The 24,823-nt window shown below is 54.0% G+C and overlaps 1 protein-coding gene across 5 annotated transcripts; it reads left to right on the top strand.

Moving 5' to 3' along the window:
* Positions 1-4: 4 nt before the first annotated feature.
* On the top strand, positions 5-24,764 carry QRICH2 (glutamine rich 2). 5 transcript variants are annotated; one of them, XM_082371135.1, is made up of 20 exons: positions 5-3,178; positions 3,352-3,414; positions 4,652-4,711; positions 5,168-5,278; positions 9,444-11,766; positions 12,368-12,453; positions 13,130-13,227; positions 13,742-13,856; positions 17,488-17,748; positions 18,384-18,554; positions 18,643-18,717; positions 18,901-19,065; positions 19,180-19,301; positions 19,890-19,955; positions 20,224-20,325; positions 20,754-20,957; positions 21,537-21,684; positions 22,027-22,114; positions 22,898-23,023; positions 24,550-24,764. In XM_082371135.1, exons 1-20 carry the CDS (start codon positions 2,711-2,713, stop codon positions 24,732-24,734), a joined length of 5,037 nt encoding a protein of 1,678 aa, XP_082227261.1. In that variant the 5' UTR covers positions 5-2,710; the 3' UTR covers positions 24,735-24,764. The 5 variants fall into 5 exon arrangements, with proteins under 5 accessions (XP_082227261.1, XP_082227262.1, XP_082227264.1 ...); XM_082371136.1 differs by having other exon boundaries at positions 3,352-3,444; positions 18,432-18,554; XM_082371138.1 differs by having other exon boundaries at positions 3,352-3,444; positions 20,754-20,862.
* The last annotated feature ends 59 nt before the right edge of the window (positions 24,765-24,823 follow it).

Raw genomic sequence — 24,823 nt, 5'->3', positions numbered from 1 at the left:
CATTCCCTTCCCTTCACATTCCGTGATGTTCAATTCTTGTTGAATAATATATTTTCAACCTAAATTAAAAAAACAAAAAACAAAAACGTAACTGTACTTTTCCCTGCATGACAGGTGACACTTAGGTTGGTTGCATTACTTAGGACTGCACTTGATCATTCTGCCACCATTTTAAATTACATAATCACGATTCTAGTTGATACCTTATTTGTCGGGCAGGCCTTGCCGCAAATGCAGTGTAGACTTTTTATACCTTTTAATCTGATCCAAGTCAGGACTGAATGAAACAGGCAGGAGGAGTGTCTGCCCGGAAATGAACTGTAGTCTCTCATTGGTTCTCATAGCTCCTAAGAGATAATAAAGGGCAATTCGCTTATTTGTACAATTGTATTTCTCTGCAGGGAGGTTTCCTGGACATTTTTCCCCCTTTCCCAATGACTAGGAAAGTTCCCAGCCCGCCATCAAGACTTGAGCACATTTGCTTTTTCAAGCACACAAAGAAGTTGCCTTTTGTTAATAGTCCAAGTAGGGGAATTCTGAGGAAAGAACTTAATTATCAAATAATTAGCATGGTTGTAGAGGAAGAGCCGCGGACTGTTACTCAGGAGACTGGTTCTGTCCTGGAGGTCGGTCAGATGACCAGTCCTTTCTGGCCCTCTGTCATCGGTTGTGGAAGGGGAGGTTAGGAATTGAAAGCTAAGGTCCTTTTCAACCCCAAATTCCATTTATACCTGCAGTTAATGTTTTCTTTCCTGTGTCTCTAAAAGAGATTTTAAATGTACTTATTTACCAAAGCGTTTAGGAGAATATATCTCCTGGGATTAGAATTGGAGTATATTAGAATAAGCTCTTTGCATTGGTGAGTCCTAGTGTGTGCCTGGCATGATAGCAAGTCTCAGGGACATGAAAATGGAAACGTGAGGGCTTGGGAGCCGATGTTCTGGCCGTAGCTAGTGTAGTAGTAGCAGTCACATTCAGTAGAAAGTCACTGAACTTAGAATGGTTAAGCCCACACACCACACCGCAGCCTCCAGTACAGCTGATGCTGAGTCCTAAGGCTTCAACTTCAACTTTGTGATCTGGCCTTAACGTTTTCTTTTTTTTTTTTTTAGATTTTTTTGATGTGGACTATTTTTTTTTTTAAGTCTTTATTGAATTTGTTACAGTATTGATTCTGTTTCATGTTTTGGTTTTTTGGCCTTGAGGTATGTGGGGTCTTAGCTCCCTGACCAGGGATCGAACCCGCACCTCCTGCATTGGAAGGCGGAGTCTTAACCACTGGCCTGCCAGGGAAGCCCCCAGCCTTACGTTTTCTAATGTAAGAGTGTAAGTGCACAGAAGACTACAAAGAATTTCTTCTTTTGATGATCTCAACAACCACCTGAAGGCCTACTGTGTGTCAGGCTCTGGGTGACAAAAATGAACAAAAATCCTTGGGTGTTACCCTCAGGGAGGTTTTAGACTCGTGTCTGAAACTCCATTTCCAGGAAACACTGCTTTTATTGGAGGGGGAGGGAGTGAAAAATGAAGGGTTTCAATTTTACCAGTTCAGACTAAACTAAAAATTTGAATTTGAAAAGTAGTTAAAATAATACATAGTATAGATGCAGTTACAAGTTTTCTTTAGCTTCCTGAATATAAACACTGAAAATTGTTACCTGTTTTCTGGGAGAATCTAGTATGGGGAAGTCAAGCCTCAATTGCTGAGGGCATCAGATTCCTCTGGTCCTGTCTAATCAGTCCTGCCTTGTAACCAGGGGAGATGCTGGCGCTTGACCAGATGTCTGTTTTGAGATAAATGAGGCCAGGGCGGCACAGAGAAGGTCTATCAGCTTGTGGCTAACTGGAACCGCCTGGGTAGTGAGTGGTCTTTTTCCAGGTTACCTTCCCTTCTGATTGAGCAGAATGATATGGGAACTGTTCCCAAGGGGCCAAGGTCTCAGGACTGCGTCTCTTAGATCCGTGCCACCGCCCTGGGAAGGGAACAACTAAAACACACAAAACATAGTGGCCATGAGGCCTCTTAAATCTTCCCACTGTTGCGGCCCCCACAGGAGAGTAAATCAGCTGGAATCTAGGTGAACCTTAAGGGGTCGTCACCCCTCCCCCCCCCCCTCCCCGCGCCAAAACGGATGTGTTTCCTGGTAGGAATTCCTCGGCACAGCCCTTATAGTGCCGTTTGGGAAAGTTTACTGAGAACAAAAATTGGTGGCACCTTGGGGTGTGGCCAGGGCTTCCTGACCTACTAGGACTGGCTGTCTTTGGGGGTCGGGGGTGGCTTCTAGAACGGGCAGGTCTCCGCGCTAAGGCCGGCTCTCAGCGGGGCGGGTTCTTGCGCGGAATCCCGGGGGCGCGCGGGGGGGCTTCCACAACCGGGCAGCGAACGAGGCCGCGCACCCAGTTCCAAACGTCCGCCAGCCGCCAGGGCAGGGCACTCCAGGGCTCGAGCTCGGAGACCGAAGATCGGACGGTGGCGGGCTGACGGCGGAGCCTCGGCGGTGCCCGGACCCCGGTTTCCCGGGAGCGAAGAGCGGGAAGCCCGAGGGCCAGGCGCTTCCTCTCCGTCCTCCAGGCGGGCTCCAGACTGCGCCTGCTGCCCGGCGCGGCGGGACCCAGGGGCGGGGGTGCCCCGAGGCCTCGCAGGGGCCCGGAAAGGCCCCCGAAGCGCGACAAGCCGTGAGGGTGGCAGGGCCGCCCGAGAAGGCGCACGATGCCGCCCGCGACGGCGGCCCCCTCGGTCTCCCTCTGGGAGCTGGCCGACCTCGCCATCGGCACCCCGGAGGTGGGCGCCGTCAACTTCACGGCCCTGCACACGCTCATCGTGGCCATGCTCAAGAATCTCAACCTGCAGGATACTCGGATCGACTTCCCGTCCCCGATGCTCGAGCAGAGTCGCTTGTTCGAGTCCCCGCGGGTCTCAAGCGGTAGGGCGCAGCCGCAGGCGCTGGAGAGCCAGGTGAAGGACCTGGGCGGGCAGGTCCAGGACCTCAGCCTGCAGCTCACGACCATGGGGAGCCAGGTGCAGGCCATCGTGGCGCACGTGGAGCACTTCCCCTCCCAGGCCGGAGGGCTGGACGCCCGGGACTGGCTGGAAGTGAAGGACCTGCCCTTGCTTATGCAGGGGAAGGCGCAAGTAGGGTCGACGAAAGTCCGGAAGGACGGCGAGCCGGTCCCCCAGGTGGGCGCGCAGGCTGTCCGCCCCTCCCCCCGCCCCGGCCGCTCTGCAGCGCCCCCTGGAGCTGAGCCCCGGAGGCGCACCTGGGGGAGGAGGCCGGAGCCGGGAGGCGTGGCGGGGCCCAGGCCTGCTTGAGGCCTGGGCCCACGCGGCGCGGCCCGTGCTCTACGTTTCAGAGCATGGAGCTGCTCCAGGACATCACGGAAGACGTGAAAATACTGAAGGAAGCCCAGCAAAAGGTGAAGGAGCAACCCGAGTTGCACCCGGAGGTGAGGGCGGCCGGGACCCCACCTTGGGGAGCTGAGTGGCCCCTTCCCGGGCAGGCTTCTTCGTCCCCTCTGTTTACACGGGGGCTCACCCACCACTTGTCAGACACCCAGGCATCCTGAACCGACCCAGAGAGGGGCTGACAACTTCTCAATATTCTTTGAGCGAATTTCCTTTAAACTAGAGTAAAGAAGGAAGGTGGTGGGTGTTGAGAGACAAAGCTTGGTCCAAGAAGAGGGGGACTGGAACGGAGAGGGTTATGGGTCCCCACCACCATCCCCCTACCTGCAGCCCCCCAGGCAGCCCCACTCTCACTTGGGTCTTTGCTCCCTGGGAGAGAGAAGCACAGATCCCTCAGCGTAAGCATTTTCCAGTGAACAGCAGAGACCGGAAGTATGCCAGTTCCAGGAGATACTAGGCAGTGCTCCTGTTTCAGGCCCATATGAGACCGGAGTAGGGGATTAGAGCTGGGGAAAAAGGAGGAGCAATTAGGAGGAAGCCCAGGGAGAGGCTGAGAAGAGAGACTTGAGAGAGAAGAAAAGCTCAAAGGAGGAGGTGGCCGAGACCCTGGAGGAGACTCACCCACGGATGCCACGTGCCCACCTCATCCCAGGCCTCCAGCCCCCAGCAGGACTCATTTTTGCTCTGGGAAGCTTTTCTTTTTAAAGTGTGGTGTTTTTAGGTTTGGGGCTGTCTTCGGTTAGACTAAAGGCTTGTTTTACCTTTAGATTCGTAGATTCTGGAGGTTTGCAGAAGTTATAAGGAGCCACTTAAATGGTAGCAATTTGCTTTGGTTCTTTTGAGGTGCTTTTCTCTTTAAGCAACACAGTCGTTCAGATGCCCTTGAAGTACCCAGTCATCTTTGTCCTTGAGAGGCGAGGTTAGCCTCCTCGAGCAGTGCTGGAATGTCTCACTAGTGGGTTGTGTGAAATGCATCCCAGGACCAAAGAAAGGTTCCCATTCCTGCATTGCTTTTGCTTGTGGCACGCTGTCCCCGGGTACCACCTACCACACTCGCCTCCCTTCCTCTTGTTGGCTGGGAAGAGAACGGGGAGCCTGGCTTACCAGCCTTCTCTTTACCCTCGGCTTCTCTCAGACCCACACACCTCCTTTCCTCTTCTGCCTTGTGAGAGAGAGTGTGTGTGTGCGCGCGTGTAGGGACCACAGGAGGGGCTGCTTTGATCCTCAATCTCTGCACTCTTCTTCCAGAAACTCCTCCGACGGATTGACGAACTGGAGAGGCTAATTAGAGAAAGGGACGAATTCCTGGTAATCTCAGCCAGTTCTGTGGGAAAGGGCCCTCAGGGGCCCCAGGGGGGTAGGATGGTTGCCCGCAGCCCGGCCCCCTCTCTCGGGGCTCATCCAGACTCTCACCCCAGGTGTCTGCATCCTTCCAGGGTGGGGTGCTGTATGCCCTCTGCCTCTTGGGGTGCCCCCCCTGGAATGAGGGAACATTCTTTCCCTCCTTGCTCAGTTGTCCATCCAGGGCCCACATGGGACAGGAAACCAGCCACTCAGGACTCACTGGTTACTTGGACAGTGGCTTTTCCTCGGGGCTTTGGACCCACCCAATCCTGTTACTTCTGTTCTGTTCCTAAAGCTTCCTGGAATTAAACTCGGGGTGTGTGTGTGTGTGTGTGTGTGTGTGTGTGTGTGTGTTGTATTGTATGTTGTGTGTGTTTGGTGTGTGTGTGTGCATGCATACGTGTTGTCTTTCACTGTCAGGAAACAATGAGCTGGAAGCTCAGTGTGATGCCTGCTGCAGAAGAAGCCACCACGGTCACCTGGGAAGAGCTGGAGCAGGCGATTACTGACGGCTGGAAGGCCTCACAAATGGTGAACAGAGACGGGGGTGGGGTGGGGGGGGGCTTGGGCAGCGGTCTTGGGTGGGACCCCCGAACCTTTCCCTTTTTACTGCTGTGCAGTATTCCATTCTGTAGATGTTTATAATTTATTTCACAAGTTTTCTATTATGGATATTTTTTATGTTTTTCCCCAATCTTATAACAAACCGTGCTCTAATGTGACACTCACACAAGTGAAGGTACTCATAGGGTAGATTCCTAGAAACAGAACGCACATTTGTGATTTGGCTAGCTTTTGCCAAATTACCTTTCGTGGGCGTGGTTCCAGTTTGGACCCCCACCAGCAATGTAGGAGAGAAATTGTTTCTCAGTATCCCGCCAACGCTGTCTGTTGGTACCCACTTTTTTTAGCTTGGCCGATCGGTTAGATAGAAAACAGTACCAGAGCATAGTTTTGATTTGCTTTCGTAGCTTTTCAGAGTTCCTTTAGAGTCTGTCCTGAAATGCACGAGTCCCTTCACTATTAGTGGACAAAGGTGACCAACCCTGGAAATAAACCTCTTCAGGAAGCCTTTTGCTGATGGTGACCTGTACCCACGGGTGCGGGCATCTGTGCCAAGGCAGTGCACAGGATAACCAGGCTAAGCTTTCTTTGTCTGAATAAAGTGGGTATTTTCAAACGGCCCTCGATGACAAGGATCAGCGGCCCTTTGGCCTTGACGTTCCTCTTCCCCTGGCTTTGTGTATCTGGGTCACTCAAAAAGGGTCACATGGATGTACAGACTCACGGGCAAGAGAGCGAAGAACACTTTGGCACCACCAAGTGGCCATCTGGGGTTCGCCAAATATTATCTGGGTCTCCAAAAGACACCCTTCTGGTCTCCCAGACTGCTTTCTGAGTTTGGGGCCCTTCTTCAGAGGAAAGCAGCATCAGAGAGAGTTGGAAGAAGAGCCTGCAAACAAAGAGAGTGGCCTAGAAAAAAGTGGCCTCTGCTTTCACTGTTACATTGTTTTAAGCCAAAGCTTTTTTACACTTACCCACATGTCACTGTCCTATGTTTTGAGTGAGCAACACATTTCCTCGGGGTGCCACCAGAAGACACCTGCAAGACCTAAAAATAAGCCCCAACAGAAGCAACTCTAGACATTTTTACTTCTCCAGAGGTAAGAAAGTGTCAGGGGTCTGACAGTTGCTCATAATCATGAACGACCCCAGAAGCAGATGAGAATTAGTATAAATATTAATTTTTGAGAAGCAAGAGAGCAAGTAATGACAAGTGCAGGCCTGCATAGACCATAGTGAAGGCAGTGGAAGGAGAGTTTCACTATCTCAAGTTGGGGAAATACAACACACTTGAGCCCAATGTTTTTTTGGCGTTGTTGGTGGTAACTCTAAGGCAATTATGAGGTGCATCATCTGCCTGCGTCATGAGTAGAGAGCCAGGGTGGAAGGGAGGATGTGAGTCCGGGGTTGGGGAGTGATGAGTATGGAAAAGTAAATTCCATGTTTGGAGAACCAGACATGAGGAAGGAGGCTGCAGCTATCCACGTAGCAGCTACCGTTAAAGGAGCTCAGAACTAACATGGAAGATGCCCATCCCAGGACTTGAGTGTGAAAGGACACTGACCTCTTGTTTCCAAGGGCGTGTTCTGATGGCCGAGAGGGCAGTTCTTTGCAGTTTTCTTCATTACCCAGGGGTGATGATGACGTTGCTTCTACTTCTCCTCTTCCTCCTCCTCCTCCTGGTACTTCTTCTTCTGATGGTCAGCAAGAATGAGAGACTTACCGTAATCAGGAAAACCCAATCCTAGCATTGTAGTCAAAACTTGCTTAAGGGAGGAAAAAGCTTCCTCAATTCCCTGTGATCAAGGTAATGAGTCTGGGGTGCCAGCTAGATCCATGGCAATGGTCTTTTAACAATCGGAAGATCTTCCAGTGGCCATGGTACTAGGTCCGTGGACCTTGAGGATAGATGCTGTCTTGCAGAAACAGCGTGTCCAAAGTAAAGGACATTTCCTCTTCAAAGCTTTGTGGCCTGACAGGTTAAACAAAGTAGAAAGCAAAAATTAAAACCTATCTGCAGGCCTCCACCGAGGGAAAGGCGGGTGACTGCCTGTTAGGTTGTGGTCACCCTTTGGATATCTTCTGCTTTGGGACCCAAGGAATAGTGGAGCAATTTAGAAAGGGGCTTCACAAGATTGAACATGACTTCAGCTAACTGCGGCCCCATCTTCCTCTTCAAAGTGAACACGCACTGGGTCAGCACCCCTCCTGGCACCAGGGCACTCGCTACTGTGCTCTCCGTGGCCATGGCTACCCAGTCCATGGACGGGGCCTCATGTGCCTCCGGGTGCGAAACGAAAAGTCCCCTTTAGGCAACTGCGGGCCTCCTGGATCATGTTTTTAAATCCATTCTGCTGATCTCTGCCTTCTGATTGGAGTGTTTAATTACTGATAGAGTTCACAACTTCCATTTTGCTATTTGTTTTCTATATGTCTTATGTCTTTTCTGTTTCTCTGTTATTGTCTTCTTTTGTGTTAAATAAATGTATCCTAGTGTACCATTTTAATTCCCCGTATCTTTTACTGTATATTTTTTGAGGTTTGTTTTGCTTTTTTTTTTGGCTGCGTTGGGTCTTCGTTGCTGCACGAGGGCTTTCTCTGGTTGCAGCGAGCAGGGGCTACTCTTTGTTGCGGTGCACGAGCTTCTCATTGCGGTGGCTTCTCTTGTTGCGGAGCACGGGCTCTAGGTGCGTGGGCTTCAGTAGTTGCGGTGTGCAGGCTCAGTAGTTGTGGCTCACGGGCTCTAGAGTGCAGGCTCAGTAGTTGTGGCACACGGGCTTAGTTGCTCCGCAGCATGTGGGATCTTCCCGGACCAGGGCTCGAACCCGTGAACCCATGTCCCCTGCATTGGCAGGCGGATTCTTAACCACTGCGCCACCAGGGAAGTCCCTTGAGTTATTTCCTTAGTGGGTCCATAGCCATGTTCAGTGTAGGGCTGATTATCCTCCGCTTCCGACGCAGCACCTTTCTGAGTCCTTTGCCCCCTGAATTACAGGTTTCTCCAAACTGGCCTGTAGAAACAGGCACTGTTCCCAGCCCCACAAGAGTCTGGGTGCTGTTCCCTCTAGCTTTGAAGATGGTTCTTTTCCCAATCTGGGTAGTTTCGTCACATGTATGTGCTGGTCCTTTCTGTGCTGAATACCCGAGGGGGAACCCTCTGGGAATCTGCTTTGTTGTCTTTACATGCTTGTGCTTTCTTCCCAATCCTATGTTCTTTGAGCTCTCGCTGCCTCAGTCTCCCTGAATGCTTATCTCTGTCTCCCACACAGGGAGTCTGCTGGGCCCCACTTCAGTCCCCCATCCCTGCATTGCAGCCTGGGAACCATCCAGCCAGTAAGCCGAGGCAACAGTAGGGCTCCCATATTTTGCTTCCCCATCTTTCAGGGATTGCTAGCCTTCATCAGCTGATACCCAGTGTCTAGAAAACCACTGTTTCATAGTTGTTGCTTTTTGGTTTTTTGTTTTTGGTTGTTATAGACCAGAAGGTAAATCTAGTCCCTATTAACTCCATTTGGGCTGGAAATGGGAATAATCCATCATCCTTTTTTTTAACAGCTTCTTAATTTTCTACAGTATGGTTGTGCCATAAATATACCCCTATTGATAATCTGTTTTCATAAATAATGCCACAGATTCTGTCTTTGTACATATATCTTGGTGCATTCTTTTGTGAGAGTCCGTACAGAAAATTCCCATCTATGGAATTTCTGGATTTGTGCTTTGCATTTTAAATACATGGTATACTTTCCCTGCAGTGTACACTCTACCACCAGCAATGGGTCAATGATGGGGTAGACTTTATATTGTAAACTCAATAAATTATTCATGTCCTTTATTTGTAGACTCAGCGAGAGTTGGAGTTGACAACTTTTATTTTGCAGGTTTTCCCCTGCCTTTTATGAGGGGAATTACATATTATGATGCCATTTACAAATGTGCAGATTCTCAGAAATCTGGAGAACTATCCTTCAAGAATGTCAAAGTTGGTCTTTGTGTCCAGTTTAGTTTTGTGAGGGTATATTTTTCCAAGGGCTCTAAATCATCTTAGATACCCCAGACTTCCTTCCCTCCAACTCTTACAATGAGTACTTTTTACTTAGAGTCACTGATTTCTTTCTTCCTCTTCCACCAGGTCTCAGAGTCATCAACAGGGCTTCCTAGGCGCAAAGGGCAGGGTTCCATAACATCAAATGATAAAATTCCAAGTGGAGCCTCCACCAAGCATCCAAGTATTGATGAGGCTATAGAGTCTGCCAGTGATTTTAGCACAGATAAGACCTTCTCGGGAACCAGTGGCATAGGATACTCCTCTGAAGGGGTTACTGGCAGGGAACGAAGCAAAGGTGCGTCTGCTACTGGGTTTCCTGGTAGAGAACAGCGCTCAAGGGCCCGTGAAGAAGCTGGCCTAACCAAACCCCGTCCCCAGTTGAGAGCAGAGTCAGATCGTCGCCGGGCTAGAGAGCAGCACGGCTTAGCACATCTACGCAGAGATGAACAGGATGCACACCTTGGCCCAGTTTATCAGGACGTATCCTCCGCCACCTTGCCTAGAGATCGGCATGGTCATGTGTCCCCAGATCAGCATGGGGGAGTGCACATTAGCCAGGGTCAAATCTATGCATGGCCAGATCAACATGGATTAGGACCACTTGGCCTGGATCAGCCTGCATCGCTACAGCCTAGCACTTATGTACGTGGTGTGGTACCCCTCACTGTGGGTCAGCTTGGAGTGATGCCACCTGGAATGGATGAGCAGGAGTTGGTACTAGCTGGCACGGCTCAGAGTGATGCAGTGCCACCATTGGTATCTGGCAGAGATCAGCAAGGATTGGAACTACCTAGTACAGACCAGCCTGGTATGGTTCCACTTAGCGCATATCAGCATGGTGTGATACTTCCTGGCATAGACCAACATGGTATAAAACAGGCTGGCATGGACGAGAGTGGTATGGGACCGCTTGGCACTGATCAGCATGGATTGGTGCCTCTTGGTGGAGATCAGCACGGATTTGTAATATTTCGCACGGGTCAGCAGGGCTTGCTGTCACCTGGGTTGATGCAAGTTGCTGCAGATCAGCAAGGTTTTGTACAGCCCGGTTTGGGAATATCTGGCTTCATACAACCTGGCACAGAGCAGCATGATATGATCCAGCCCAGTGCAGGTCAGCCTGCTTTGGTCCAACCCAGTATAGGTCAGCCTGGTTTGGTGCAGCCAGGTACAGGTCAGCCTGGTTTGGTGCAGCCTGGTGCAGGTCAGCCTGGTTTGGTGCAGCCTGGTGCAGGTCAGCCTGGTTTAGTGCAGCCTGGTGCTGGTCAGCATGCCTCGGTCCAACCCGGTGCAGGTCACCCTGGTTTGGTCCAGCCTGGAATGTATCAGCGAGGTTTGGTCCCGTCTGGTGCAGGTCACCCTGGTTTCGTGCAGCCTGGAATGTATCAGCGAGGTTTTGTGCAGCCTGGAATGTATCAGCGAGGTTTTGTGCAGCCTGGAATGTATCAGCGAGGTTTTGTGCAGCCCGGTGCAGGTCAGCCTGGCTTGGTGCAGCCTGGTGCAGGTCCACATGGCTTTTTTCAACCTGCTGTATCTATGCCTGGCTTGGTTCCACCTGGTACATATCCACCTGGTCTGGTACAGCCTGGTGCCTATCCACGTGGTTTCATGCAGCCTCGTGCCGATCAGCGTGGTTTGGTTCAACCTGTAATAGATCAGCATTGGTTGAGGCAATCTGGTACAGATCGAGGCTTGATACCACCAGGCACAGAGCTTCATGGCTTTCCAACATACCATGCAGATCCTCGAAGTTTTATATCACCACGCCCATACCAGCATGGTGTGGCACCTCCTGGCAGAGATCAATATGGTCGGGTGTCACCACTCGTAGCCAGTCAAGGTTTGGCATCACCAGGTATAGACCGAGAAGGTTTGGTACCACGAGAGACTTATCAACAAGGTTTGATGCGTCCTGGCCCAGACCAGCATGGCCCAAAACCATTACGCACGAGTGTGGGATCTGCACTCCAGGATCAACAGCATTTGGAAACACCTGAACCAGAGCAGCATGACCGGGCACATTCTGTCCCAGACTCCCGTGGCCCAGGGTACCAAGATGTAGATCAGTATGTCGAGGTAGGTTTGGATCCAAATGAAATACGTGACTCAATCCGACCTGGAGTTTCTGTTCAGACTTCACCAAGCCAAGACGCCCCCTTTCTCAGGAGCACACACTCCCTTGGCTGTTTACACCGAGGCTCATCAGAAAGGAGTGATGTTCAGGGTGAGAAACGTGATTCACTGGATAAATTGGCTCCTAGCTTCCCCACGGCAGTGGAAACATTTCATCTGATGGGAGAGCTTATCGGCCTCTACGTGGAGCTTAAGGAGAACATAAAGGATCTGGAGGATGAACAAGCTGGCCAAACAGACTTGGAGAAGATCCAGTACCTGCTGGCACTGATGGGTGGGTGCTGCGTGCCCAGAGGAGAGGCTGCTGTCCTTCTCGCTTGGTTTCATCCTTCTCTCTCCCTGGGCCTCTGCCTGAGGCCCTGAAAACAGCATTTCCATTCTTAGCCATTCTGGGTTCTCCCATAGCCTTCAGGGTCCAAGAGATGGGATTAAACTGGTAGGAGTGCAGGAGCTTCAGGAGAGGAGTGAGGCAGGTTCTTATGCCTTTGCCAGACTCTCTGGAAAGCAGCTGGGAAGATGTTGGGATGAAGGGAAAATGATTTCATGGGGTTGGGCGGGGAGAGAGAATGTTGAAAAATTAAATTTAACCTTTGCACATTCACAATTCTAGCCCCAGAGAATAATTAAGATTTTAGAGTTGGGTGGAAATTGTGGGTAAGTGGTCCCATAGCCCTTTAGGATATTAAGCATTAGGTGGACTCTTTAGAGCTAAGGACGCTTATCCCCTAAAAGGACACTCCTTTCTTCCCATCCCCTCTCTCCAGCCCCCAGGAAAAGCAGATAAATGATATGTGTTGTTCTTGATTGTGAGGGCTGGGATTGGGAGGCCATGGGGAATCTTACGCTTCTGACTCTAAGGCCTCGATTCTCCATAGTCAAGAAGTCCATACCCGCTGACCTGCAGGAACAGCTGAAGACCTTAAAGGCCTTGACCAAAGAAGTTCAGCAGGAAAAAGCAAAAGTAAGTAAGGGAGGGTCCGCCTACTTGGCCTTCAAGTGCCAATAACCCCTTTCATCTGCATTTGGATAGATTACACAGTCCTTTCACGTCCATTATTACCTCCCTGGATCTGTACAGTCCCCTCAGATGGGAAACACACCTCAGGTATCCACGTGTTTATTTCCTGGATCTAAACCCTGATATTCAAAGCTATTAAGATTCAGTTGGGCCCACAAGGAGGCCTGAGCTCCTTTCAGCACATGTGGCCATTTCCAATAACAGCCACTGTCACTGGAGCAGCCTTGGAGCCAAGTTCGTGGGACTGTCTGGGACCAGCGGTCATGGCGAGGGGCTGCTAGGTCTTCAGTCATTCTTTTAATGCTAGCTACCTACATCCATGGGATGGATGGATGGGTGGGTGGATGTTAGGAAGGGACCTTGGGCTCTGCCAGAGGGTTGGATAGGATTAGGGAATTGGGGGGACTCCCTGGTGGTCCAGTGGTTAGGCGCTTTCACTGCCAGAGGTCCGGGTTCGATCTCTGGTCCGGGAACTAAGATTCCCACAAGCTGCGTGGTGGGAATTTTTTTTTTTTAAAGGATTAGGGTATGGGCAAGGGGCTTGCTGGGGCTGCAGAGGTACGTTCAGAAAGCAGAGATCTCAAGCCTGCCTGACCCTCCTCTTCCATTGGATTTGTAGCTGGAGAAGATGAACAGGATCCTGGAGGGGGAGTGGGAGCAAGAAACAGGAAAGGAGGTGAAAGCTGGCCAGCCGAGCCTGCAGCTGGGAATCCTCAGGTAAAATCCCCTGCCAGATGCAACTTCTGTCCTGGCATCACATGTTCTCAGCCAAGGAGGTGATAGAAGCCTTTGGTTCACTCATCCGTGAACTGACCACTCTCTTTGACCCGCATTGTGTCTGCTCTTCAGGTTGTCTGTATCTAGTTCAAGTTGCTAGTGGAAGTTTCCCAGGTTCTTAAAACAGCTCAGCACCAGGGCTTAGAAGAACCAAAAAAAAAAAAAAAAAAAGCCTCTTAGATTCTGTCCCCAGTTGGAGGCTTCGGAGCATTTGCTAGAGCCCCTCAGAGCCGTCTCTGTGCAGTGCCGGGCCTCACCCCCTAGAAGCCTCTCAGGCCAGCACACTGGGCACCCACCTCCACGACTGGCGGGGCCTTGGACCCCTTGGACAGAGCTGGAGGAGGACGTGAAAGAGCCCCATCTGCCACCTCCATCCCTGACGGCCGGGGCTCAGCACTGGTGGGCCCAGGCCCCTGGGCCGGTGCTGGGGCCGGACCATCTCTCGTGCATGCAGAGTCACCGTGGCTGACATCGAGAAGGAGCTGGCGGAGCTGAGGGAGAGTCAGGAACGGGGCAAGGTCAGCATGGAACGTTCGGTCTCTGAAGCCTCCCTTTACCTGCAGGATCAGGTGAGGATTCCACACTCTGCAGCCACAGGGACTAGGGCCCTTCGGAGAGTTGGCTGTGGACATTGGGGATACTAGACTCTTATCTGATATATAATTTGCAGATATTTTCTCCTGTTCTGTGGGTTGTCTTTTCACTCTCTTGAAAGTGTCTGCCTTTACATCTTTTTTTTTTTTTTTTTTAATTATTTAATTATTTATTTTTGGCTGTGCTGGGTCTTCGTTTCTGTGCGAGGGCTTTCTCCAGTTGCGGCGAGCGAGGGCCACTCTTCATCGCGGTGCGCGGGCCTATCACTGTCGTGGCCTCTCCCGTTGCGGAGCATAGGCTCCAGACGTGCAGGCTCAGTAGTTGTGGCTCACGGGCTTAGTTGCTCCGCGGCATGTGGGATCCTCCCAGACCAGGGCTCGAACCCGTGTCCCCTGCATTGGCAGGCGGATTCCCAACCACTGCGCCACCAGGGAAGCCCACATCTTTTTTTTTTTAATTGGAGTATAGTTGATTTACGATGTTGTGTTAGCTCCAGGTGTACATGCCTTTACATCTTGAGTGTTACGATCCTTGGTCACCCCAGAATGTTCCCAGGGGGAGCGTCTGGGCTAGGAACAGCCCTCTGAGTGCTCACAGAAGGATCACATGGGCAAAGCCACTGGGCCCAGGGGTCCCACGTCAGGAGCCCCTTTGTGCTAGAGGCCCCATTCTGGGCCCACTCCAAGATTGTCAGGACAGTGGTGTGCACCATTTCATGACCCAGACCTGACTGTCAGGACAGCAGTAGGACAGCAGTAGATAGTGCGTTTAAGAGTCATCTGTCATCCCAAAGCTCACACCTGAGCTTAGCAACCTCCGGGGCTCCCTGGGGCCACACCTGGGAGGGCGTCCACTCCCTGCTGGGCAGGCTCAGCCTCTTGACTCTTCAGAAGCGTGTCGGCTCTTCTGGTGGCAAGAGTCTTGCTGAGCTCGGGCAAAAGGGAGCCTGGCTGAAAATACACACGTGTAGAGGAAATTGGGAAAAGCAGAATCTCCAGGCCAAGCGGGCAGTCTGGCCCGGGCCACCTCCTGTCTGTCTTTCTGTGTGTCTGCCTTTGCCTCTGTGTCCCCTTCCTTATCCATCTCTCTCAAATACCTGCACATCTCTCTTCCCTTCCGCTCTCAGCCAGCTTTTTTATCTGTCACACACAGTCCAAAAGGGCTGCCCCAGGCCTCGCAGTGTTACGCGCTTCCAAGAAAGGGGGCCTTAGGTTGGTGCAGTCCCTTTCTCTAAGCCAGGACAAGATGTCACAGGTCTTTGGCCAGTCGGGTGTCTAGCTGGGACCAATCATTTGTGGGGACAAACTGGGACCATGGGATCCAGAAGAGAGCAGGAGGGCCAGGGGAAGGAGTTTGTTCCCAGCCAGGCCATGAGAGACCCCTGTAGTGGTAGCACTTACCACATTCTCTCTCTTTTTTTCTTTTTATTGAAGTGTAGTTGATTTACACTCTTATATCAGTTTCAAATGCACACCATAGTGATTCACTGTTTTTATAGATTATATTCCACTTAAAGTTATTATAAAATAATGACTCTGTTTCCCTGTGCTGTACAATATATCCTTGTGGCTTTTTTGTTTTACACATAGTAGTTTGTACCTCTTAATATCCTACCCCATCTTGTCCCTCCCCCTTCCCTCCCCCCACTGGTAACCACTAGTTTGTTCTCTAGATCTGTGAGTCTGTTTCTGTTTTGTTATATTTACTAGTTTGTTTTATCTTTTAGATTCTACATATAAGTGACAACACACAGTGTTTGTCTTTCTCTGTCTGGCTTATTTCACTAAGGATAATACTCTCTAGGTCCATCCATGTGGTTGCAAATGGCAAAATTTCATTCTTTTTTATGGCTGAGTAGTATTCCGTTTTATATGTAAACCACATCTTCTCTATCCGTTCATTTGTTGATGGAAACTTAGGTCGCTTCCATATCTTAGCTGTTGTAAACAGTGCTTCCCGTGAACATTGGGGTGCATGCATCTTTTCGAATTAGTGTTTTCATTTTCTTCGGATAATATATACCCAGGAGTGGAATTGCTGGATCATACGGTAGTTCTACTTTTAGTTTTTTGAGGAACCTCCGTGAACATTGGGGTGCATGCATCTTTTCGAATTAGTGTTTTCATTTTCTTTGGATAATATATACCCAGGAGTGGAATTGCTGGATCATATGGTAGTTCTACTTTTAGTTTTTTGAGGAACCTCCATACTGTTCTCCATAGTGGCTGCACCAATTTACATTCCCACCAACAATGTAGGAGGGTTCCCTTTTCTCCACACCCTCTCCAGCATTTGTTATTTGTAGACTTTTAGATGATGGCCATTCTGACTGGTGTGAGGTGATATCTCATTGTGGTTTTGATTTGCATCTCTAATAATTAGCAAGGTTGAATATCTTTTCACGTGCCTGTTAGCCATCTGTATGTCTTCTTTGGAAAAATGTCTGTTCAGGTCTTCTACCCATTTTTTAATCAGGTTATTTGTTTTTTTGATACTGAGTTTATGAGCTGTTTATATATTTTGGATATTAACCCCTTATGGGTCATATCGTTTGCAGATGTTTTCTCCGATTCCATAGGTTGTGTTTTCTTTTTGTCGATGGTTTCCTTTGCCGTGCAAAAGCTTTTATTTATTTATTTAAAAGAATCAATTTTTTAAATTTATTTATTTTTGGTTGCGCTGGGTCTTCGTTGCTACGCGCGGGCTTTCTCTAGTTGTGTCGAGCGGGGGCTACTCTTTGTTGCAGTGTGGGGGCTTCTCATTGCAGTGGCTTCTCTTTGTTGTGGAACACGGGCTCTAGGCACGCAGGCTTCAGTAGTTGTGGCATGCGGGCTCAGTAGTTGTGGTGCACAGGCTTAGTTGCTCCGGGCACGTGGGATCTTCTCGGACCAGGGATCAAACCCATGTCCCCTGCATTGGCATGCGGATTCTTAACCACTGTGCCACCAGGGAAGTCCCCAAAAACTTTTAAGTTTATTTAGGTCTCATTTATTTATTTTTGCTTTTGTCTCCTTTGACTTAGGAGACAGATCCAAAAAATATTGCTACAATTTATGTGAAAGAGTGTTCTGCCTATGTTTTCCTCTAGGAGTTTTATGGTTTCTAGTCTTACATTGAGGTCTTTAATCCATTTTGAGTTTATTTTTGTATATGGTGTGAGAAAACACATTCTCTTATTGTTATTTACATTCTAGATGGGGACAGAGCATGTGTGAGCCCACCCCTCGTGTCCCCAGGGCCTGGAGCAGGGCCTGTGTGTCGTCAGGGTGTTTGTGGACTAATGGACATCAGCCCTGTAGGATTTAGCTAGAGGAGATGTGTTCTCACACTGCACCAATGGGCTGGCTGGAGAAAGGTCCAGAAGCCTCCTTCCTGCAAGGGCTTTATCAGCATCTGTGCTACCCTCCCTGGGAACTCTGGTCACTATTTAGTGGATGAAGGTCGAGCGCCTCCCATGTGCTGCACACCCTGGGAGGCACCGAGGCTGTGGGACGGCCCGGGTCACAGCAGGCCAGGGCAGAAAGCACTCGCTGGTGGCGACCGTGTGGATGCGGCGTAGCTGGGCCTCGCTCACTGCCCTGCACCCGCCCTCTCGCCCGTGCCCAGTTAGACAAGCTCAGGACGATCATCGAGAACATGCTGGCCTCGTCCTCCACGCTGCTGTCCATGAGCATGAGCGTGGCCCCGCACAAGCTCCTGACCACGCTGGCACCCGGCCAGATCGACCCTGCGGCCACCTGCCCAGCCTGCAGCCTGGACCTGAGTCACCAGGTCAGCACGCTGGTGCAGCGCTACGAGCAGCTCCAGGACATGGTCAGCAACCTGGCTGCCTCCCGGCCCTCCAAGAAGGCCAAGCTGCAGAGCCAGGTGATGCCGCCTGCTTTCCTCCAGTGCGGCCGCTCATGGCCCGCCTGCAGGGAGCCCCTCGGGGAGTCCCCGGGGGAGGGATGTTTGGGCCACTTTTCCGTGATGGAGCCCTTTAGCGACCGCACGGAAGTCTCTGGTCTTTCCATAGGGTCGCAGCGAGGGCAGCCGTAGAGCTGGCTCTGGGGTTGGGGGACCACGGGGAAGAGCTGGTTCCATGGGTGGGGCGGTGCCATTCACATGCCTCGGGACGCTGGCATAGCTTTAGGATTCATCGCCCCTCCTTCATGCCGGTCTTCTGGACTCCTTCCCACTTCCCCTCCAAAGGGCAGGCCTGCTGGTGGGGCAGGGAGTAGCACAAGTCCCTGGGGCCTGCCTCTTAGACTCCGGAATTCAGATTCAGCTCAGGGTGGGTGGCGAGGCTGTAGCCCACACCCCAGCTCTCAGGGGAGCAGCTCACCCCTCCTGGGCCTCGAGACCACCTCTGCTGACCACCCACCCCAGCGGACCAGGTCCCTCAAGGCCAGTCCATGGGGAGGTAGGGAATTGTGGCGGCAACTGAGGAGATCCAGAATGGGGTCTGAAGTCGGCCTGTCTGCCAGGTGATGTTTTAAGGGCTGACTTACCAGGGGCGGCAGTACCCCTGGGGGTGCCCCAGGGAGGCTGCCTTTGTCCTTCTGCTGCAGGATGAAGAGCTGCTGGGCCGCGTCCAGAGCGCCATCCTGCAGGTACAGGGCGACTGTGAGAAACTCAGCATCACCACCAGCAGCCTCATCGAGGACCATCGGCGGAAGCAGAAGGACATCGAAGTGAGGGCGGGCGGGGTGGCAGGGGCGGGGCCGAGGCGCGACCCCAGTTCCTCCTTGTTCCTTATGCTCTGCTCCCTCGGCCTCCCAGGTGTTGTACCAGGGTCTGGAGAAGCTGGAGAAGGAAAAGGCCAACAGGGAACACCTGGAGATGGAGATCAATGTGGTAAGGCTAGGCCGAGGGGCCACCCTGCGTCCCAGGGAGGTCCCACCGCTCGTTCTTCAGAAGGCTGAGAGAGGAGGCGAGTCCGACGGGGGATGTGGGCTCAGTGCTGGCGCTCGCACTGCAGGGCATGGGCCCCCCCATGGCTCTCTCCCATCTGGGGGGCCTCTTCCTCTCTCCGGGCAGAAAGCCGACAAGAGTGCCCTGGCGGCCAAAGTGAGCCGTGTCCAATTTGACGCCACCACGGAGCAGCTGAACCGCATGATGCGGGAGCTGTTGGCCAAGATGAGCGGGCAGGAGCAGGACTGGCAAGAGATGCTGGACAAGCTCCTGGTGGAGATGGACGGCAAGGTGAGGGGCGGGAGGCTCCAGGGCCCCCTGGCCTGGGACAGCGCCCCCTCCTCCAGGCACCGCGGACCCCCCCTGCTTCCTCAGAGCTCACCTGGGCCCCGCCCCCACCCACAGCTGGACCGCCTGGAGCTGGACCCAGTGAAGCAGTCACTGGAGGATCGCTGGAAATCCTTGCGACTGCAGCTCAAAGAGCGTTCTCCACTCTACCAGGCGGACGAGGCAGCCGCCATGCGGAGGTGAGGCCTGGAAGGGGTGAGGGCAGGCGGGCGGGCGGTGTGCTCAGAGGGAATGGCTGATCTTGCCTGGGACCATCCCGCAGTAGGAGGGACAGAGTTCTAGAGCTTGAAAAGCTCTTCTAGCTCAGGCCAGTTCACATTACAGCTGAGAGAGGGAGGGGAGGGAGGCGTAAGGCTCTCTGGGCACAGGTGGGAGGGGGTCCACAGCCCCCAGAGCTGAGAGCACTCCTGGGGGGCTTGGCCCATAGCAGCCTGAGTCCCAGGATTTCCATTCCTGGCCGCCAGAGGGCTCCCGAGGCTTACGCAGGGCAGTCCTGGGGCCCTTGGGAACCCTGCTGGCTTTGGGTTAGGGTAGGTGGGTGCCGGGTGTGTGCCAAGAAGCGGACATGTCTAGGAGCTGGTGAGTTTGGTGAGTTCCCGGGGAGCTGGGCCCGGAACTGCCTCTGGTGGCCTGGGGCCTGTCACCCTGGGCACTGAGCGTCCAGCCTGCCTGGCCCACAGAGCGCCAAGCCCGCTGGGTTCTCCGTCTCTCGCGTTCTGGACCGTCTGGGCAGGGCGCTCACCCTGTGTGTGTTCCACTCCGCACAGGCAGCTCCTGGCACATTTCCACTGCCTCTCATGTGACCGTCCCCTGGAGACGCCTGTGACTGGAGAGTGAGTGACCCCAGCTGGTGGCCACGCTGGGGGCGGCACGGCAGGGCTGCGTCTCCTGTACTCCCTGCCTGTCTCCAACTCCTGTCGGCTCCTCCTCTCTCACCGTTCACTCCGTGCACCTCGGCTGCTCCTACCCCTGTCCTTCAGCCCCCCACCCCTGCCCCTGCGGGAAGGCTCCTCGGGCAGCTGGAGTGTGGGGAGTGGGCGGGGGGCTTGGACGATGGGGTTTCTCACACTCCGACCTTCCCTTCTCTCTGTCCCTGCCCAGAGTCATCCCCCTGACTCCTGTGGGCCCAGGCCTGCCCGGGCACCGGTCCACCCGCCCCTACACGGTCTTTGAACTGGAGCAGGTCCGGCAGCAGAGCCGCAAGTACGGGCAGCGGAGGGAGTCCTGTGCAGGGCTTTGCAGGGGGGTCTGGAGGGCGAGAGCGGAGGCTCCTCCTCACGCCTGGGATGGGGAGTAGGGGCGGTGCTGCTAGGGTGCCGTCTGACGGAGCTCCCAGCTCCTCCCAGGGTGAGCGCGTCGGAGGAGGAGAGCGCCGACCTAGTAACCGCCTGCCTTTGGGTCCCCGCTGGGCGTCCTCGGGGACATTGCCTCTGAGACGCCCCTCTCCCTGCTCATACCGGGCACGTGAGGAAGGGAGGGGGTGGCTCCACGAGCGGGCGCGATGCGTGGGTGGGGGCGTGTTTCACGCCTTCTGGGGCTCCCGCCCTCCTCCCCGCAGCCTTTCCACCTCCTCCCTGAGGGGAGGATGCCGGGGGCGTGGCTCACCCCTCCGCTGGGCCCGCCCCCCGCAGCCTGAAGCTGGGCAGCGCTGCCTTCCCCCGCGGCAACCCGGGGCAGACGGAGCGGAGCGTGGGGCGCCTGCGCAGCATGCACGCCAGGATGCTGATGGACGTTGAGAAGGTGCAGACCCGCTTCGGGGGCTCGGTCAAGGCCAGCAGCCAGATGATCTGCGAGCTGCTGCTCCCCCAGCGCCTCAGCCGCCCCTGCTGCCGACGGTGCGCGGCCGGGCCGGGCAGGCGACCAGCTTCGGCCCGATCACAGCCCACCCACCGCCGAGAGCCTGGCCCAGAGCGGGGGGGTGTGCGTGCGTGTGTGTGGAAGAGAGAGAGTGGGTGTGTGAACACGTGTGAGTGTGAGAGCATTGTTCATGTGTATTGTACGAGTGAGACTGTGTGTGTGTGTGAGATTATGTGTATGCATGAGGGGTGGGACCTGTGTGTGAACGTGTGTATAAAGGTGTATGAGAATGTGTGATTGTGTGTGAACGTGTACGTGTATGAATGTGTGGGAGTATGTGTGAATGTGTGTGTGAAAGCATGTGTGTGTGGATATGTGAACATGTGTGTGTATGTGTGTGAACATGTGTGAACGTGTGAGAATGTGTGTGAATGTATGTGTGTGAACACGTACGCGTGAGAATGTGCGTGTGCCTGTGTGTGTGTGTGGCCTTCAGGGTGGCCGGGCCACCCTGCTCACTCACCCCCTGCCCTGTCCTGGCTCGAGTGCTGCCCCCCCAACCCCAGGCGTGTCCCAGGCCGCACCTGCTCCCCGTGACTCCGCTGTCTTCACCGCAGGCTGCCCGACGCGGCCGATCACACCTACCCGAGGGCGCCCCGGCGCTGCGGGGGCAGCCACACCCTCACCTGCCCCTCCCGCCACAGCCGCCTGCAGCACCTGGCACAGGGCCTGTACCCCACCGAGGAGATCCAGATCGCCAGGAAGGTGGGGGGCACTGCCGTGACGCCAGACTCTCAGGTCCCTCTGGAAAAGCCCCCAGAAGTCCCCTCCTGGGCCCTCGGCCTCGGGGCGGTTTCTTAGTCAGACCCAGTCCAAGCGTCAGGTTCTTATCCTTTCCTGGGAAGAGGAATGCCAACCCGGCCACCCGCTCACCTGGCACTACCGCCTCCACCACGGGCCCCCCTTCCCCCTGTCGCTCGGCCCTGGCGCCGCCCAGAGCCCCCTCAAGGGCTCTGAGCACCATTTGGTGCCGGCCTCAGGAGAGGTCCGCCCTCTGGGAGGCAGGACGGGAGGGCAGCTCTGAGCGGCACTCGCCCACCTCCACAGCACGACGAGGTGGATATCCTGGGCCTGGACGGACATATTTACAAGGGACGGATGGATACAAGGCTGCCGGACATCCTGAACAAAGACAGTGAGTGTCCAGGTGGCCCAGAGGCCCCTCAGCCTCCTTGCTTGGGTCCCACAGGGTCCGTCCAGCTCCTTAAGGCACTTCTTGTGGCCACCGGGCCCTGACTGCCTTCCTCCTCCACCTCCCTGACTCCAAACGTTCAGGTCTCCAAACACCTCCGGGTCAGTGTTTGCAGAAGGGGGACAGCTGTCCAGTCTCGGCCAACTAGCTGAGGTGTCGTGGCCCCATCTCTTCTTGCCAGCCTTTATCCTCAGGCTGCCACCCCAGTCTTCCTGCCTAAGCCTCTGTTCCCAGCATCACCGAGGCCAAGTCCTACCCCTTCTTCATAACTCAAAGTATCCACTCCTGAGCCCCCCACCACTTTGTGAATCACCCGTGTCCCGGAATGTCCCCTTCCAGTTAGCCGTCCTGAGGTGTGCCGTTTGTCACCTCCCACCGGGTCTCACCGCCACGTATGCACCTTTCTAGTTGCCTCCCCTCCCGAACTATAAACCTGGAGTCAGAACTCACCCAGCACCTGCATGGGGCTGATGTCTGGGGGTGGATATCCGAGTGAGTGGGTGGGTGGATGGATGGATGGATGGATGGACAGACAGATGGCCGGGCGGACATATCGGTGAATGAAGTGCTTACAAGGGGCATATCCACGAATGAAGATGGAGAAGGATGCCGGCTGAGGCTGGCTGTGACCAGCAGCCCTGCAGCCCTCTCCCCGTCCCCATGGCTCCCCACAGGGCTCCCACCCGGTGTCTCAGAACTGCCCCTCCCCTCCACTGTCTCCATCAGATTCGGGGATAAAGCACAAGGCCAAGCAGTCCCAGCCCCACGTGCACCGGCAGCGGTCGCTCAGCGGCAGCACTCAGCTGCCCTCACGGCCCCAGAGCGCTCAGATGCTGGCTGGCAACAACTCAGGTAGCTCCTCTCTGGATGGAGGGTCCTTCTGGGTGGCCTCGGCACTGCCCCCCGCCTCTCCTCCTTGCCCCGCCAGGCCCCTTTCCTGCCCATGACTGGTATATACCTTTATTTCCCTGGAGAGAGGAAGGGCCTGGGAGCTGAGAGACAGGATGCAAGGGAGGAGAGAGAAAACCCTTCGTTGCTGAGTGCTTGATAATGCGCCAGGTCTGTGGTCAGATACTGTTACTGCCCCCATTTCACAGAAGACGAAACGGGCAGAGTTGCAGCCCAAGCTCTGGCTCCAGGCCCGAGTCCTTCCCCTGCTCACATGTGCCGACTCTCCTGGAGCTAAGCCCCCTGGCCTGGAAGGTCCCCCAGAGTCCCTGCTCTCCCCAGAGGGGCTAAATCCTGCCTGAAAGCCAGAGGGCTAAGGGTTCCCCTGGGGTTTGGCTACACATGGGGCCAGAGAGGGACAGTGGCCTGGAGCTAGGAGGCTGGATCACTTCCAGGTGACTCTGAGCACCTCTCCCCCTTCTCTTGATGACCAGTTTCCTCATCTGTCAATAAAAGAGTGCTGGATGAGGGCTGCTTCGCTAGGCTCCCCCTTGAGAGTCTAAGAAAGGTGCTGACTTTCTTCCCATAAAAAGTTACGCACCCACAGTGCTTTACGGCTACTTCTGGAGGTTCAAGGACCACCCCCACCCCCTGCCCAGGTTAAGAGCCCCAGCTAGGTGCTTCCCCGCTTCCAGTTCCAGCATTCAGTGAGTGCCTGGAGGAGGCAGAAACAGAATAAGCGGCAGTGGTGGTCACGTTGCCTCGCCTCTGTTGAGGGTTCCTCACCGGCCAGGCACTGCTGAGGAGCTTTCCACTTACAAACCAGTCTTCACCCTCATGCATTAAGAGGCAGGGACCACTGTTGGTCCCACCTACAGCTGAGAAAGCCGAGGCACAGAGAGGTTAAAGTACTTGCACAAGGTCACACAGCTAGGAAGCAGCAGAGCTGGAGTTCAAAGCCAAGCCATCTGGCCCCAGAGCCAGCGCTGGTGACAAAGGGTAAGAGCCTGGGATGGAGGACTCAGCAGTGGACAGACAGCACAGGTCTGTGGCTCTCGGTTCCAAGTTGATTTCTTGGGGGTACTTAGCTTTTTTCTCCCCAGCACTCCATCGTCTACTCCAAGGGCACTTAAAACGTGTGGAAGCAGCAGCAAGAGGGAGGGTAGTGTTAGGGAAAATTCCTGCACCTATTTGTGTCAATATTGCCTAAACAGTCCCTGTATTAAGAGGGAACGTTACCAAAGAGGCAGGCTCTCGGCCCCTGATGAGGGCTTGTTTATTTTTAACTCAGAGAGATTGTAAAGGAGTGTGACTTAGGGGGCTCGTATGAGGGCTTGCCACCCCCCACCCCCACCCCCCAGCCTGATGCCCCAGCTCGGCCTGGCTACTGGGGCTGCTCTCGACTTCCCTGGGCTTTGTGCAAGCTGGGGTGGGCTGCTGGTGGGCGTGGGTGCGAGACAGAGCCAGGTCGGCTCCCTCCTTTCTCGCAGGTCCTTCTCTTCAACGGAAAGACAGACCCGTCTCCACCGAGGGGCGCCTCTCCCAGCCGAATACAGCTCACCTGCCCAGTGAGATGGCAGACCTGCCAGCGGGGCTGGAGATGCACATGGACGTGCCTCCTGGGGAGGGGCTCGAGGAGCCCACCCGGGGGCCGCGGTCCACCACTTCTCACTGAGCAGAGCTATAAATAAATGTTGAGGAAAAAGCTTGGGGCCATGCAGCTTCTCTGGTCCTGGCTCAGGAAGGTGGAGTGAGAGGGAGGGG

Source organism: Balaenoptera borealis (genome assembly GCF_965194805.1).
Source record: "Balaenoptera borealis genome assembly, chromosome: 20".
NCBI classification, from domain to species: domain Eukaryota; kingdom Metazoa; phylum Chordata; class Mammalia; order Artiodactyla; family Balaenopteridae; genus Balaenoptera; species Balaenoptera borealis.
This window is presented reverse-complemented; position numbering and strand designations above follow the sequence as displayed.